Raw genomic sequence first — 15,329 nt, forward strand, 5'->3', positions numbered from 1 at the left:
CTCAACAAAAATCTCCACAAAGCAACACCATCATCACCCAAAGAGTGGGGGGTTATTAAAAACTAATTTGCATAACATGAGATGAGTTGTGTTGAGCCCAGGCCAGGCCTGGCTCACAAAAAGATGCCACCACAATCATAAAACTTAAAAAGACTCAGAAAAACGGAAATGCTGTGGGTATCTGGTTTGCTTACTACCTTTTTGTGTTTAGGGCTCTTTAACAAAGAAGTGGAGATTTTTGGTTTTGGAGTAGCACGAGTTCTTGATAGGAAAGAAAAAAACTAAAACCACCACAGGGATTAAGTAATAAACCTCATTGTATCACACACACACAATGCTAGCCGATGATGAATACCTACCATCAGATGCAATTTTTTCTTGATGTTGTTGGATTTTTTATTTGTTGTTGTCGTTGTTGACGATTGGTGTATGGTCGTCTTCTGTGATTGTTGTTGAGTTCTTCAACGACTTTTTAATGATTTACAATTTCAATGAAATAGGGAGCAGGGTTTGAAAATTGTGGTGAATTCGAAGTGAAATTCGGTTAAATCGAAGGTCCCCGATTCTTGTTTTAAGTTCTAATACGAAATTTTGAATTTAAAATTCCAAATTGCAGCCAAGGCCATTGTTAACGTGGCAAATAGTTTCAAAATACTAACAATTTTACCGGATCGTTATAGCGAAGATATACTAAAAAATTGGAAAAACAAAGACAATTTAAAATCGTAAAATTATTCACCTATTTAACGGCTAAAAGGAGGCAACAAATTTTTTAAAATAATTTTATTCTACCAGAAACATCTATTTTTAAAAAATATTTTTATTTTAATCATGAAGGCACCAGCTGAATCGTGAAACATTTTGAAAAAACCAAAAACATTTTTTGATGTACATAATGCCATATGTTGTGGATTTTCTTGCAAATATATTGGCGAGGGACAATAATTTTTTTAGAGATCAATAGTATTGTTGATTTGATTATTACCTTTTTCAAGGGTCCGAAGAATGTGAGTATTTTTATACCCTACACAACTATGTTGTCAGGGTATTATAGCTTTGTGCAGCCCCAAAAGTTTGTAACGCCGCGAAATATTGGTCCTAGACCCACCTTTAAGTATACCGATCGTCATATCTCGACTAGCTGAGTCGATCTAGACATGTGTGTCCGTCCGTCCGTCCGTCCGTCCGTCCGTCTGTCCATTATAATTTGTAAACACGATACAGGCCACAGTTATGGGCCAATCTTCACGAAATTTTGCACGTAGGATGGGTTCTGGCCAATGAAGACCCCTATTGTTTTTGGGAAAGATCGGTTAATATTTAGGGGATGAAATGGACCAAATACTAAATTTTTGTCGGTTTTTCTGGTCGCTCCAGAGGCTGCAACAATGGTCCGAACATCGTGAAATTTTGCATGGAGAAGCGGATCGGGCCAAAGAATAAGCATGCCTGTTTGGAGAAAAAACGGTCAATATTTAGCGGGTCAAATGGACCCTGATTTTTGTGTGAAAAATGACAAAATTTGTATTCTATGGCGCATATGTTTACCCCTGAAGGACATATACCCGAGAAGTTGATAGTATATCCAGGAGGAGTGGTTGACCTTTAAATTAAGACCAATTATATTGTTGTATGTGCTCGGATGTGGGAGTTACACCTAAATATTTACAGGTATCTCCGTATTCGTATATTATTTAGTAACCCATTATCACTCTGGAGAGCGGAATTATAGCGCTGATCGCTTTGAAGTGTTCCATGAGGTTCCAGTTATGGTCAAGGACAACGCCTATAATTTTCGGTGATGATTAGATAATAATTTTGGAATGAAGTGGACCGAAAACTTAATTATACCCTACACAACTATGTTGTCAGGGTATTATAGCTTTGTGCAGCCCCAAAAGTTTGTAACGCCGCGAAATATTGGTCCTAGACCCAGTAAGTATACCGAACGTCATATCTCGATTAGCTGAGTCGATCTAGACATGTGTGTCCGTCCGTCCGTCTGTCCATTATAATTTGTAAACACGATACAGGCCACAGTTATGGACCAATCTTCACGAAATTTTGCATGTAGGATGGGTTCTGGCCAATGAAGACCCCTATTGTTTTTGGGAAAGATCGGCTAATATTTAGGGGATGAAATGGACCAAATACTAAATTTTTGTCGGTTTTTCTGGTCGCTCCAGAGGCCGCAACAATGGTCCGAACATCGTGAAATTTTGCATGGAGAAGCGGATCGGGCCAAAGAATAAGCATGCCTGTTTAGAGAAAGATCGGTCAATATTTAGCGGGTCAAATGGACCCTGACTTTTGTGTGAAAAATGACAAAATTTGTATTCTATGGCGTATATATTTACCCCTGAAGGACATATACCCGCGAAGTTGATATTATATCCAAGAGGAGTGGTTGACCTTTAAATTAAGACCAATTATATTGTTGTATGTGCCCGGATGTGGGAGTTACACCTAAATATTTACAGGTATCTCCGTATTCGTATATTATTTAGTAACCCATTATCACTCTGGAGAACGGAACTATAGCGCTGATCGATTTAAAATGTTCCATGAGGTTCCAGTTATGGTGAAGGACAACGCCTATAATTTTCGGTGATGATCAGATAATAATTTTGGAATGACGTGGACCGAAAACTTAATTTTTTGTGTTATTTTCGAATCGATCTATAGACCTCAAATGAAAGCCGAACACCACAATACAACCCACGGTGAAGGGAATCTGGACAATAGCTGTACTGAATACTCGTAATATTCGGTAAATATGTCAGTGTGAGGAAGAGGTGCTGTTTACTTCTAATCGGGCAAGAGGGTGCAAATATCACGAAATATTGCCCAGTCTCGGAATAAACATCCGCAGAAAATTTGAGTTCCGTGGTAGTTGTGTAGGGTATCGTATGGTCGGCTCCGACTATACTGCTCCGCTCACTGGTTTAAAAATATTTTTAGAAAAATATTTTTTGAAAGACCAACAGAAGCGTATGTTTTTTTAAAATTATTTGTTATTGCGCAAATCGGAAACCTATTTCATGGGTTACCAGAACAGTAGATTTTTTGGAAGAATATTGAATGCGGGGCCAAAGGAAGGGCATATATAAATGAGGAATTCATTCTGAATATTATTATTTTAATTATTATTATTTATATTATTATTTTAAGTCTGTCTAAAGCGTGAATTTCTGAAAAAGAAGCGTAGATTTTTTCAAAAATATTTGTTCAATGACCAACAGTATTTTTTTAAGTTTTTAAGTTTAGATTTCAGCGGCCAACAGCGGCGAACAATTTTTAATTCTAATAATCCATGAGTTAAAAAAAAATGGTCAATCGATCGATCGACACAGAATTGCATTTTTTAAAAGAATATTTTTTAAGCATTCATGCACACAAGACGTGGATGTTTAAACAATATTGTAAGTCCCTATTTTCAAAGTCTTCCAACATCCTGGATGTTTAAAAGAATATTTTAGGGCCTTTTTCAAAGTCTTTAGACAGCCTGGATGTTTTAAAGAATATTTTAAGGCCGTTCTTTCATAGTCTTTAAAAATCCTATATATATTTTTTTTTTTGAGTTAACAGGAGTTTGTAACGCCGCGAAATATTGACCCACCGATCGTCATATCTCGACTAGCTGAGTCGATTTAGACATGTGTGTTCGTCCGTCCGCCCGTCTCTCCATTATAATTTGTAAACACAATACAGGCCACAGTTATGGAATAATCGTCACGAAATTTTGCAAGTGGGATTAGTTCTGATCAAAGAACATACATATTGTTTTTGATAATGATCCGTTATTAATATATAGGTCATCCCCTATATGGCCAAAAACTTTATTTTTGTCTACTTTTCTTGTCGCTCTGGAGGCCACAATTATGATCCGAACACAACGAAATTTTACACAGAGGGAAGTGTCTGGCTAGTGGAGTCAAATGGATCCAGCCTTTTGTGTAAAAAATGACAAAATTTTTATTCTGTGGCCTATTTATTTACTCCTGAAGGAACTTCAACTTCTCGGTTCTATATCCAAGAGGAGTTGTTACCTTTAAATTGATATCAATTATACGTAAATATTTAAAGTGTCTATGACCTATGATATTGTTTAGTATTATTATTACCTAAAGGGCGGAAATATCGGGCTTATCGCTTTAAAATTTCACATAAAGTTCCGGTTATGGAATGAATGTGAGAATGATATTTTTAGGGGGTGCCATGAACCAAAAACTTTATTTATGTCAAATCTAGTCGCTCTAGGGGCCATTATTATATGCAGAACGTCATATATTTTACACGGTGAAGGGGATCTGATTAAATACTTAAAACGACTGCTTAAATGATGATCGGTCAATATTCCGAGGGTCAAACCAACTAAAACCTAAAGAGGCCAAATTTTTCATTTATGGCGTCAAGAGCGTAAAAATATCGCGAAATATTGAACTGAGACTGGGCGATATATAGAATCGCATAAAGTTACATTTTCGAGGTAGTTGTGTAGGGTATCATATGGTCGGTCCCATCCGGCTATACCGCTCACTGGTTTATAAATATTTTTGCAAACCATTTCTAATTTTTTAAAGAATATTTTTTTAATTATTTCTGAAGCAGGTTTATTGAGAGATATATTAATTTAAAAAAATATATTTTTAATGCCTTTCCGAAGCGAGGAGTTGTTGTTCCGAAAGGAGGAGTTGTTAAATTGTCTTTTTAGAGAGAACATTATTTAAGATAAGATTTGCAATTTTTTACATTCAATGGTACTACTTCTAGTCGTTTGATATTGAAAATGACATAGAGTTTCCAAATCTGCCTACTAAAAAATAACAATATCAGCCCACCCTTTGGTATAGTTGCCATATAACGATACCTCCCCATTTTTTGTGTTTTGAGTTTTTTCGCATTGGCACAAAAAAAGTGATTAATATAAGTCCATGGTTTAATGTAGGCCTCAAATAATGGTCCTCTTCTTCACGGTATATTTAGGGTTTTAGCTAAATTTTCCAATCGAAAAAATGACATTTTTGCAGGTTGAAAAATAAGTGCATTGTGACTGTAATTTGACTTTCAGTATTCATGATAAAATTCTTCCAGAAAATATTAAGCTACGTCCATGCATGTACAAAATCCTCAAAGATCTCATTTAATTCTCGCACTATTTAGATCTCGAGCCAATTTTCCAACAAGAGTAAGTTTAATTTTGTATTTCATTTTCTCAGAGCTTGAGCAACACTTTATAACGACATTACCGTCATATAAATGTCCCGACCGATTTAAGGAATTTTGAATGTACATCACATGGTTGAGGATATAAAAATTCGACCACCTGTTTTTTTCATGGCTGAAGTGACACGATTAAAAAAAATGTGCGAAGTTAATTTTGCGATCTTAGTTCTTATCAGAGATAGACATATACTCTCCCTAATCCCGTACGACCAATATTTCAATAGGAATTGCGTCTTCATTTCTCATCCTATACAAAACATACTGCCCTCGAATTTCATATAAAAATGAAAACACGTACGCACACACACTCCACCACTAATTGTTCAATATTCAACAATAAAAGAGTCCCTTTCCAGATGATTTATTCAAATTGCTTGAAAATGAAAAGAAAACGTTTTCGGTTTTTACTGTGTTTCGGTTTTTTCTCTGCCGCTGTAATGGCTAGTAAATCACTAATTACCCACCAATTATATGGATAAAATAGTAGCTTTTTTTTGAAATTACATTGTTGTCGTTGAGTGGTTGTGCTTAAAAACCAACTAAATAATAATCAGGATACAAACATAGCCTTTAAAAAATGCATATAGACGCCAAGAAAATTTTTAAGACGATTCTTAGTATATAATCAATTTAAAATGTTATTTAATAATTAATTTGTAGTTTTCAATTTTATTACTAATTTTTTTTATTCATTTTATTTTTACAAAGAAATGCACCGCCAATGGTGGCTAATGGAGAACCTGTTCAAGGCCATCCATTGTCAGTATTAATTATATGGCTTTTTTCGCCGCATCCTCCTTCTAGAAGTGAGTGAGATTATGAAGTGATGATGCATTTAACACCATGTTTTGTCGGACTTCGAAGATCAAAAAAATTTATAAAAACATAACGATGATTACTCAAGAGAATGAAAGGGGATTCATGTAGAAAATCGGTTTTTATTAATATTGGAATTTCCTGCCTTCTTTTAATATATATTTTTATATAAAAATCTCCAGCATATTTTTGACCACACATGCAAATTTAATTCTGATTAAAAATGTGGATTTTCCAAGCATACTTTTTCATTTTGAAATTTTATTATAATCACCTTTACATATTAAGGTTTTGTTTATCTTTTTATTTTTAGTTTTTGAAAATATTATTATTATGAAAATGATGCATTAATTGCAAAGTTAATTAGTGCCAAAAGAAGTAAGAGCAAGAAAACAAAAGCTACTTGTAATGCCATACCATTTGCTACAAAGATCTTTTGTATTATTCTCTTGCTGATAACAACATTAACATAAACATAAGTATTATAATTTTATTTAAAGTAACAAAAAAGAAACAGAGATCGCGTGTTTAATAATTATTAATATTGTTAACCCCAAAAAATATAGTAAACATGAACGACTACCAAAAAAAACAAAAAAAGTGAAAATTACTTAGGTTGACCGACTCGAACGCATTTAATACCCTACACAAATATAACATATAAAAAAATCTTGTTTTGAAATATGAATTGAGAAATATTGGTCCTAGACCCAACTTGAAGAATACCGATCATCACATCTTCAGTTATGAACTAATTTTCACGTAATATTGCTTATGGGACGGGTTCTGGCCAATGAAGACTCCTATTGTTTTTGGTAAAGATCGGTTAATATTTATGGACCCAATACTTAATTTTTGTCGGTTTTTCTTGTCGCTCCATAGGCCGCAATTATGGTCCAAAAATAGAGATTTTCTTACATGGAGATGGGGATCGAGCAAAAGAATAAGCGTGTCTGTTTTAATAAAGTTCGGTCAATATTTAGCGGGTCAAATGGACCCTGACTTTTGTGTGAAAAATTACAAAATTTGTATTCTATAGCGTATATATTACCCATTACCACACTTGAGGGCGGAAATATAGCGCTGATCGCTTTGAAATTTTCCATGAGATCCAGGTCAACGCCTATAATTTTTGGTGATGATCTTAATTTGTTGTCGAGTCGATCTATAGACCACAATTGAAAGCCGAACATTACAACACAACCCACTGTGAAGGGAATCTGAACAATTAATCAGAAGAGCTGTACTGAATATTATTAATATTTGTTGACCTCTAGTCGGTCAATAGGGTGCAAATATTGCGTAATATTGCCCAAGCTCAGAATGTAGTACCACCGAAAGTTAGTAGGGTATCATATGGTCGGCCCCGACCGACTGATTTTTATCTGTTTTTCCTGGGCTCTTAATACCACAATTATTACCTGAACAGCCATGGTCAATATTTAGCGGGTCAAGTGGTCAAAATTATGCAAAAATTAATTTTATAATATCATACCAACGAACTATCGTATCCTTTACCATCCTATCCTTATCCTAAATTTTTCCAATCATTTGCCTAAATCAAGTCCGAAGATGGGAACTATTGGTACACTCCTTCTGGTACCTCCACCAAAAATGGTCAAAAATGGATTGGAATATCCAATTTTAACCAAACTTTGCATAACCTATTATCTTTACTAGGCTTCGTAAAGATCAAGTAGGAGGATGGAATTCATTGGTCTACTCCTTCTTGTACATTCCCAACAAAGGGTCAAAATTGTCAATATTTATAAATCCAGTAACAGGCTAATAGAATGTCCGATTTGGATCAAACTTTGCACAACACTGAGCCTAGATCAAGTAGGAAGATGGGACCCATTGGTACACTCCTTTTGGTAGCTCCCAGACAAATGGTCAACCGGCAACAACATTAACTGCGAACATTAAATCCTAAACCTCTTTGATAAACGCGAGTTATAAAACCTGAGAAGACCCCTGCAAACTATAGGCTGAGTGCATATATCTGCCGACAACACCCACTGACATTTCTTTACTTATTATTTTATTTTGGAAAAATATTTTAATAAATCTACGCCTGTATTGAATTTAAAAAAAAAATATTATCAAATCTAAGACTGCCTTGACGAAAAAATGGTTTTAAAAAAATCTATGCCTATCATGGACTTCAAAAAAATATTTTCAAATAAATAACCTAGGGACTGGGCATTTGAAGATAAAAGAACATACGTCTATGTTAGATGTTGACAATGATTTTTTATGGCTTTGCTTGTTGAAGTCATTGAAAAAAATTTAAAAAGTCCTTCCTTGTTGGGGCCATTGAAAAAATATCTCTAAAAATATATACGCTTGTCTTGGACTTAAAAAAATATATTATACACATATGCTTATCATGGTGTAAAGAAGTTTTAGGACACACTTTTTTAAATCCACGAAAATGAACAATTCTAATGTAATTATTTTTTTTAATCTACTCTTCTAATAAACTCTACTAACATTTTTTTAAGGAATTTAATAAAGGATTTACGGATTCTAATAAAATTGGAATAATACTTTATTGGACTACTTAAGAACTTTTAGATAAGATTCAGAAGATTATAGAAGATTTAAAATATTTTTATTCAATAGATTTAGATTTTTGGAGGAACAGAAAAATAATATTGTAAATCCACGCTTAGGGCTACGATGCATTTTGTAATCCACGCTTCTAATATTTTCTTTTATTATTTTTTATATTTTAATAAATTGTAATATAAAATAAAATTATGCAATAAACAATATTTACAGAACATGAACGATATTTAAGACAATATACGCATCTAACAGAAGTTGAAAAATATATATCCATAATTCTACGCTTATTGTTTTAAATAGAAGTTACTGTGCCTTTCGTTTTCGATTACAGTTTGTTACAAACGCCTTAAAATCGACATAATACCCTCCATAGAGTGTGGAATGTTCGTTTCCCTACGTTGGAAAACTAACTCAAATACATTTGTATTTGATCAGATAATGAACCATGAAACTCTTGCGACTTAAATACGTTACTACTAAAGAAAGAAGAACATTGTCTTCATGCAAATAAATAAATCATAAAAATATTAAAATATAATGGTGTATGCAATACTAGTATGAACAAAAATCCAATTACAGACAAGCAACTAAAAATCAACAATAAAATGTGAAGCTCCACAATAATGGAATCTTTCTTACCTAATGACTAATGATATTAAAATGAGCTAATGTAAAGAACACGAATATTATTTTTCGTAAAATATGAGCTTGAACTAAATATCAAAAATTGAGTTTTCTTTCCTTTCGGTTTCATATTTTAATTTTTTTATGTATGTATTCATTCATTAATTTTTTTAAATATTCATATTTAGACCTTAATGATAATTTAAAATATAGCATACATCAGCAGACTTTGTTTGGCATATTCGTGACTTTTTGATATGAGCGTTGAATTACCCCTGTTCAAACAGACAGGAAATTGCCAAAATTTAACAAAAATGAGATTAGTAGAGTTGTTAAGGTTTAAAGCAAGCCGACCTAAATATGCCAAATATTAAAGCTGCTTAATATTTGGTATATTAACGTTGGCTGTTTAAATCTTGCATGTAATTTTCTTAGTCAAACTACAAATACTAAAAAATATTATGTAGAAAATATTATAGGAGATTAGAAACTATCGTGTAAATAATTTCTAGATATATGTCACATGGTGAAACGATGGATGTATGTATATTATTTGGATGTATATTATTGGATTTCATATGTCAAGACTTGATTATGGACGAAAAATATCAAATGAAAAAAAAAATCAAAATGTTGGTAAAGTTATGAGTTTTTCAATATAGAGAAGAGGGTACATTTGTGTACAGTACTAATTTGTGTATACAGTCCAAATTATTTAAATCGTTTCGTATTCCAATTGCACGAATTCTGCCATCAGAATTATTTTTGATTCTTGTAAAAATGAATTTACTCCCTATATTAAAACCCTTTTTTTGATTTTGCATTTGGTTTTCTTGATATTGGACTTAAATTTTTCCAAAAGAATGTACTGTATCTCCCGAATGCAAGGATGTAGAGATGTAAAATTGTATGCATATCCTATTGAGGATAGTTGCATGAAATCTGTGAACAGAAATTTGTTCTAAGATTGCGGAAAAATTCGGGCCCCACTTTATGGCGGACGGCGTAAACATACACCTTATTATAAGTCCGAAAAAATCGGTTTTACGCCTTATCATGATTACATATATGGCTTGAAAATATTATATTTTAGGATACAGCCCTCCGAGAGTTCTTAAAAAATAATAATGGGTGCCTATGAGAGATGTAAACAAAAAATTAAATATTCAACTATGACAGTTGATGGAAAAAATATTTCTGCACCCCCTGCTTTACCCTGGCATATTTCGGATTATTTTTCCGGGTGAACATTTACGGCATAAAATGCAAATTTTGTCATTTTACACAGAAAGGTCTTGGTTGATTTGACCCGCTGAATATTGGCCGATTGTAATGTTTGGCTAATCATTGTGAACTATAGAGCAACTTGAACAACAACTACGTTTTTGGTCATTTAATTCCCTAAATATCATCTGATCATCTCCGAATATTATAGATATCGGTCTTTGACCATAGCCGGAATTTCGTCTAAAATTTCAAATCGATCAGCGCCAAATATATTCCCTTTAGTGTGGTAATGATAATCAAAAAAAGCAGATATCTTTAAATATTTACGAATAACTTCCACATCCTATTAACATCTTGGGTCTATATACTTCGGGAATAAATATATTGGTCATAGAATACAAACTTGGTCATTTTTCACACAAAAGTCTGCGTCCATTTGAATATTCACCAATCGTTATCAAAAGAGTTATTCCTTTTCCTGTGTTAAATTTCTTAATATTGGGGTCATAATTGTGACCTCTAAAAAGACCAGAAACAAATAAGAAAGTGCCAATCGGTGTTTCCGTCATATATTACATATACCCTCAGTCTATCATTTGCGGAGGTTTTCGGAATTACACTCAGGTTTTATTACTCACGTTTATTAATGAGGCTTACTATTTAATGCTGATCAAATCGGTTATTCAATTTTCAAAATTATGGACCAATGGATCCCATCTTCCTATTTGATGTAGGGTTGGTAAAGATAATACGGTGTGCAAAGTTTGGGTCAAATCGGACAATGGAATGTCCTGATATTAGATTTATAAATATTGAGAAAGGAGTGTAAGATTGGGTCCCATTTTCGGTCTTCATCTAGGCTTGGTACAGATAGTAGGCTGTGCAATGTTTGGTTCAAATCGAACAATCCATTGGCCTAAAATTGGATTTATAATTTTTGAACATTTTGACTCTTTGTGGGGGAGGCACCAAAAGTAGTGGACCAATGGGTCCAATCTTCGAACTTGATCTAGACATTTAATGCTAATAGGTTGTGCAAATTTTGATTCAAATCGGACATTCCATTCGCCTGATATTGGACGTATAATTTTTGAAAATCATGACCCTTTGTGGGGAGGCACCAGAAGGAGTGGACCAATGGATCCTTGATATAGGCTTGGTAAACACTTGATATAGGCTTGGTAAAAATAAAAGGTTTTTCAAAGTTTGGTTTAAACCGGATTTTCCGTTCGCATGAAGAAATATAGAAGAAATTTTCGATTTGCCAAGGCTCTTGAAACGAATTATTACCGATTAGAGGAATCAGCTGCTCTGCCTTACTCTGACCTCTTTACCGATACATATTGACCGGCCGTTAGCAAAACATCCATTGCGATGTGTTTTTCAGATCCCACCAGAACTGAATAAGAATCTAGCGTAATACTAAATAATATTGAATTATATCAGAATAAATAGACACATGTTAACATTGACGTATAACTACCCTATCCCTATCAATAAATTTGATATCAATTTAAAGGTCAACCACTCGTATTGGATATACTGTTGAGTTCTCCGCTTTAAGTTATTCTGAATTAAAATGTAAATTTTGCATTCTTTGCGGATTGTCATTAAAATAGCCAGACTTCTCCGTGTGTAATTTCATTATGTTCAGATCATAATTTTAGCCTTCTAAGCGACCAGAAAAACAGAAAAAGTAAAGTCCCCTAAATATTAACCGATCATTACCTAAAACAATAGGGGTCTTCTTTGGCCCGAACCGATTACACTGTGTAGCACTAAAATCTTGAACCAATCGAGACCCCCAAAATCTTGACACTTGTGATGGTGGAAGAAAATCCCTAGCTGGGTTTTGCATTATTAGCTAAGGTTTTTTTTTAAATTAATTTTTAAAATATTCGACTGGGGGTGGATTTTAGCACAATCTTCGAATAATATGTACTATATAGTCTATATCTCGTGAACTATTCGAAATATTGCTTTTCTCTTTTAAGCAATATTTTCCTCTTAATTAGATCTAAAAATTTTCTCTTGAAATAAAATCAGTAAAACAACACCATCATACTGAAAATAGCACAACTGCAAAAAAAAATTAAAATTTCGACATACGTTTTCCATGTTTTTCACACTTATTTCAGAAACTGCTACTGACTCGACCAAACAATATATGACAAGAAGATAGTATAATTATACATGAAAAATTTCTTGACTATTCGTCTATAGCTGTTGCCTGAACGTGTTTACAATTATAATGGACAAATACACATGCATTTATCTGCTCTGAGAATTGTCACAAAGCTATTTCTTTTTATACCCTTCACCACACTATGGTACAGGGTATTATGTCTTTGTGCATATGTTTGTAACAGGGAAAAGGAATCGATATAGACTCATGGTTCCTTTTGAGAATATGCATAGAATCACTTTCTAAGTCGATTTACGTATGTCCGTCCGTCCGTCTGTCCATGTTAAATTGTAGACAAAGTACATGTCGCATTTATTATTCGAATTGGATGAAATTTGGCACAGCTCATTCATTTGGCCCAAGGACGAACCCTATTGAAAAATCGGTTCAGACTTGTATATTGTTCCCATATATATGTTCGACCGATTTATTGTAAATGGTATATAGGGATTTTCGATTTGCACGTATTTTGGCATGGCGTACTGAATTGAGACGCGTATGATATTTGTAAATTTTCTTGAAAATCGGTTCAGATTTAGATATAGCTCCCATATATATGTTCGACCGATTTGAGGTAAATGGTTCACCAAATTCCCTATATATCTATCAATTTGCACGAAATTTAACATAGTGTACTGAAATGTCAGATTTTAAGAACCAATGTTATGCCGATTGCCACACAATTTTGCACAACGTACTTAAGATAGCAAGTTTTGTTGGAATCCGTCCAGGTTTAGATATAGCTTCCATACAGTTTCGTCCGATTTTAAGTTGGAGTCAAGGACCCAAAATATGTCCATTAGGAACAAAACGTACATAAATTAATCAAACCTAACCTGTGACAAGTTTCGTTGAAATCGGTTCATATTTGTATATAGCTTCCATATTTATTTTTATCCGATTTTTAGTGAATGATGCACCAGACTTTTCGTGTAGAAGTACAGATGTAGGCCATATATATTTCCGACCTACTTCGTGTTAATTGGACTCCAAATATTCAACGGATGCCCGATTGATATTTGCTTTAAATCGATTTACAAAAATTTTCCCATTGTAACAAACGAATGACATGTTTATGGATTGATCTAAGTCGGTTCACATTTAGATAAAGGTCACATACTTTAGTTCATCCAATGTTGTGTTAATGGCCCTTGTGTTAGGATGCATCTTTTTAATATACCCATAGTGGTGAAGGGTATCATATTACTGGTTTTACTTCAAACCGATAAGTTATTGAAAAAAAATATTCTGAAAACTCCACGTCTACAAGATGCCTTGAAAATATCGTAATTCGTTCGGCGGTACTAAATTGGATCCTAAACAAATGTTGCGATAACCCCAACTTACAATCTTAGTATGGATGCTATAATGGCTAATACCCCGGATTTGACCTATTTCTCGAAACTACTTCAAATGTGCCCATAATGTAGCTAAAAATGTTTTAAAGTGGATAATAAATATTTTAATTTATTTTATTAAAATGATATATTAAAAATATTTAAAAAATAATCAAGCAAAAAACAATTTTGTACTTACCCAATTTCATGATGTTCGAAGCTGTAGTATTAACCCCACTTGTACTTGGTGTTGTTGCTGTTGCTGCTGTTGTTATGTTATTAGCAGGTGTCTGAAATGTCATTGATGATGCATTACCAACACCGATATCATCAGACCTAGCGGTCGCAATAACTTCGCCAGTAACAACACCAACCTCACATTTAATGTCAGCTTCCGACAAATCAGATGATGGTTTGTTGTTGTTTGTGGCCAAAGACCGACTTGATGTTGATGGTTGTTGTGGTTCTCCACCTGTAGCTGCTGTTGTTGGTGGTGTGGTTGTCGGTTCGCTTGTTGTTGCTGTCTGATGGTGTGAGGTGGCCGACTGTGCTTTGGGCAATTTGTTATTACCCTGTTGCTGTGGTGGTGGTGGCTCGTCGATCCACGACTGGAATTGTTGACTGGGCGGCGGCGACGGCTGATGGTGGTGTTGATGTTTTTGGTTGGCGTGCGTTGACTCATTATGTTGTTGCTCTAATGAAGCCATATTACCTCGACAACAATCGTTATGATTGAGAGCAACGCCGCCAATATCACCGCCATGAGCATCGTTATCACCACCGGTCTTTGGTGTATTGCCACCAGTCGGGTTGTTGTTATCCACCAGCAGTGGTGTCACACCGGCAGCAGCAGCCATACCGGCAACTTTGGTGGCCAAAAGTGTTGGCGGCATTTCATGAGATAAAGTTGTTGTTGCTGCTGTCGTTATGGGTGTTTCACATTTAATCACACTATTAACCGGAAGTACGTCCGTCTGAGCTGTGGATGTTGCCTGGATTAGCTCACGCAACATTTGCTGTTCTTGATGGTGTTGGGGCTGGGGCAACATGTTGCCATAGAATTCTTGATAGAGTTGATTAAATTGTTGTTGTTGCTGCTGATGTTGTTGTTGTTGTGGGGCTGTAATACCAGCCAATAAATGTTGTAAATTATTTTGAATATGAAAAATCGAAGTGGCGGCTAAGGGCATTGCGGTAGCTGGTGATATCGATGGTAATTGGTTTGGAGGAAGTTGTTGTGGTTGCGTTGGATTGAAATTCAAACCAAAAATATTATTCAAATGTTGCAGAGGGGATGTAGAGTTCGCTGCTGACAGAATATTTTGTTGCAACATATGTTGTTG

General features: G+C 34.4%; 1 protein-coding gene across 1 annotated transcript; it reads right to left on the reverse strand.

Moving 5' to 3' along the window:
* Positions 1-14,185: 14,185 nt before the first annotated feature.
* Positions 14,186-15,320, reverse strand: LOC133332220 (mastermind-like domain-containing protein 1; the record flags this gene model as incomplete). Its single annotated transcript, XM_061540601.1, has 1 exon — positions 14,186-15,320. A coding segment is annotated over exon 1 (1,135 nt), but the record flags the coding sequence as incomplete, so codon positions are not given.
* Positions 15,321-15,329: the final 9 nt, after the last annotated feature.

This window comes from Musca vetustissima, unplaced genomic scaffold (assembly GCF_032173495.1).
Source record: "Musca vetustissima isolate MV318-11 ecotype Yass unplaced genomic scaffold, APGP_CSIRO_Mvet_v1 utg96777, whole genome shotgun sequence".
In the NCBI taxonomy this organism is placed as follows: domain Eukaryota; kingdom Metazoa; phylum Arthropoda; class Insecta; order Diptera; family Muscidae; genus Musca; species Musca vetustissima.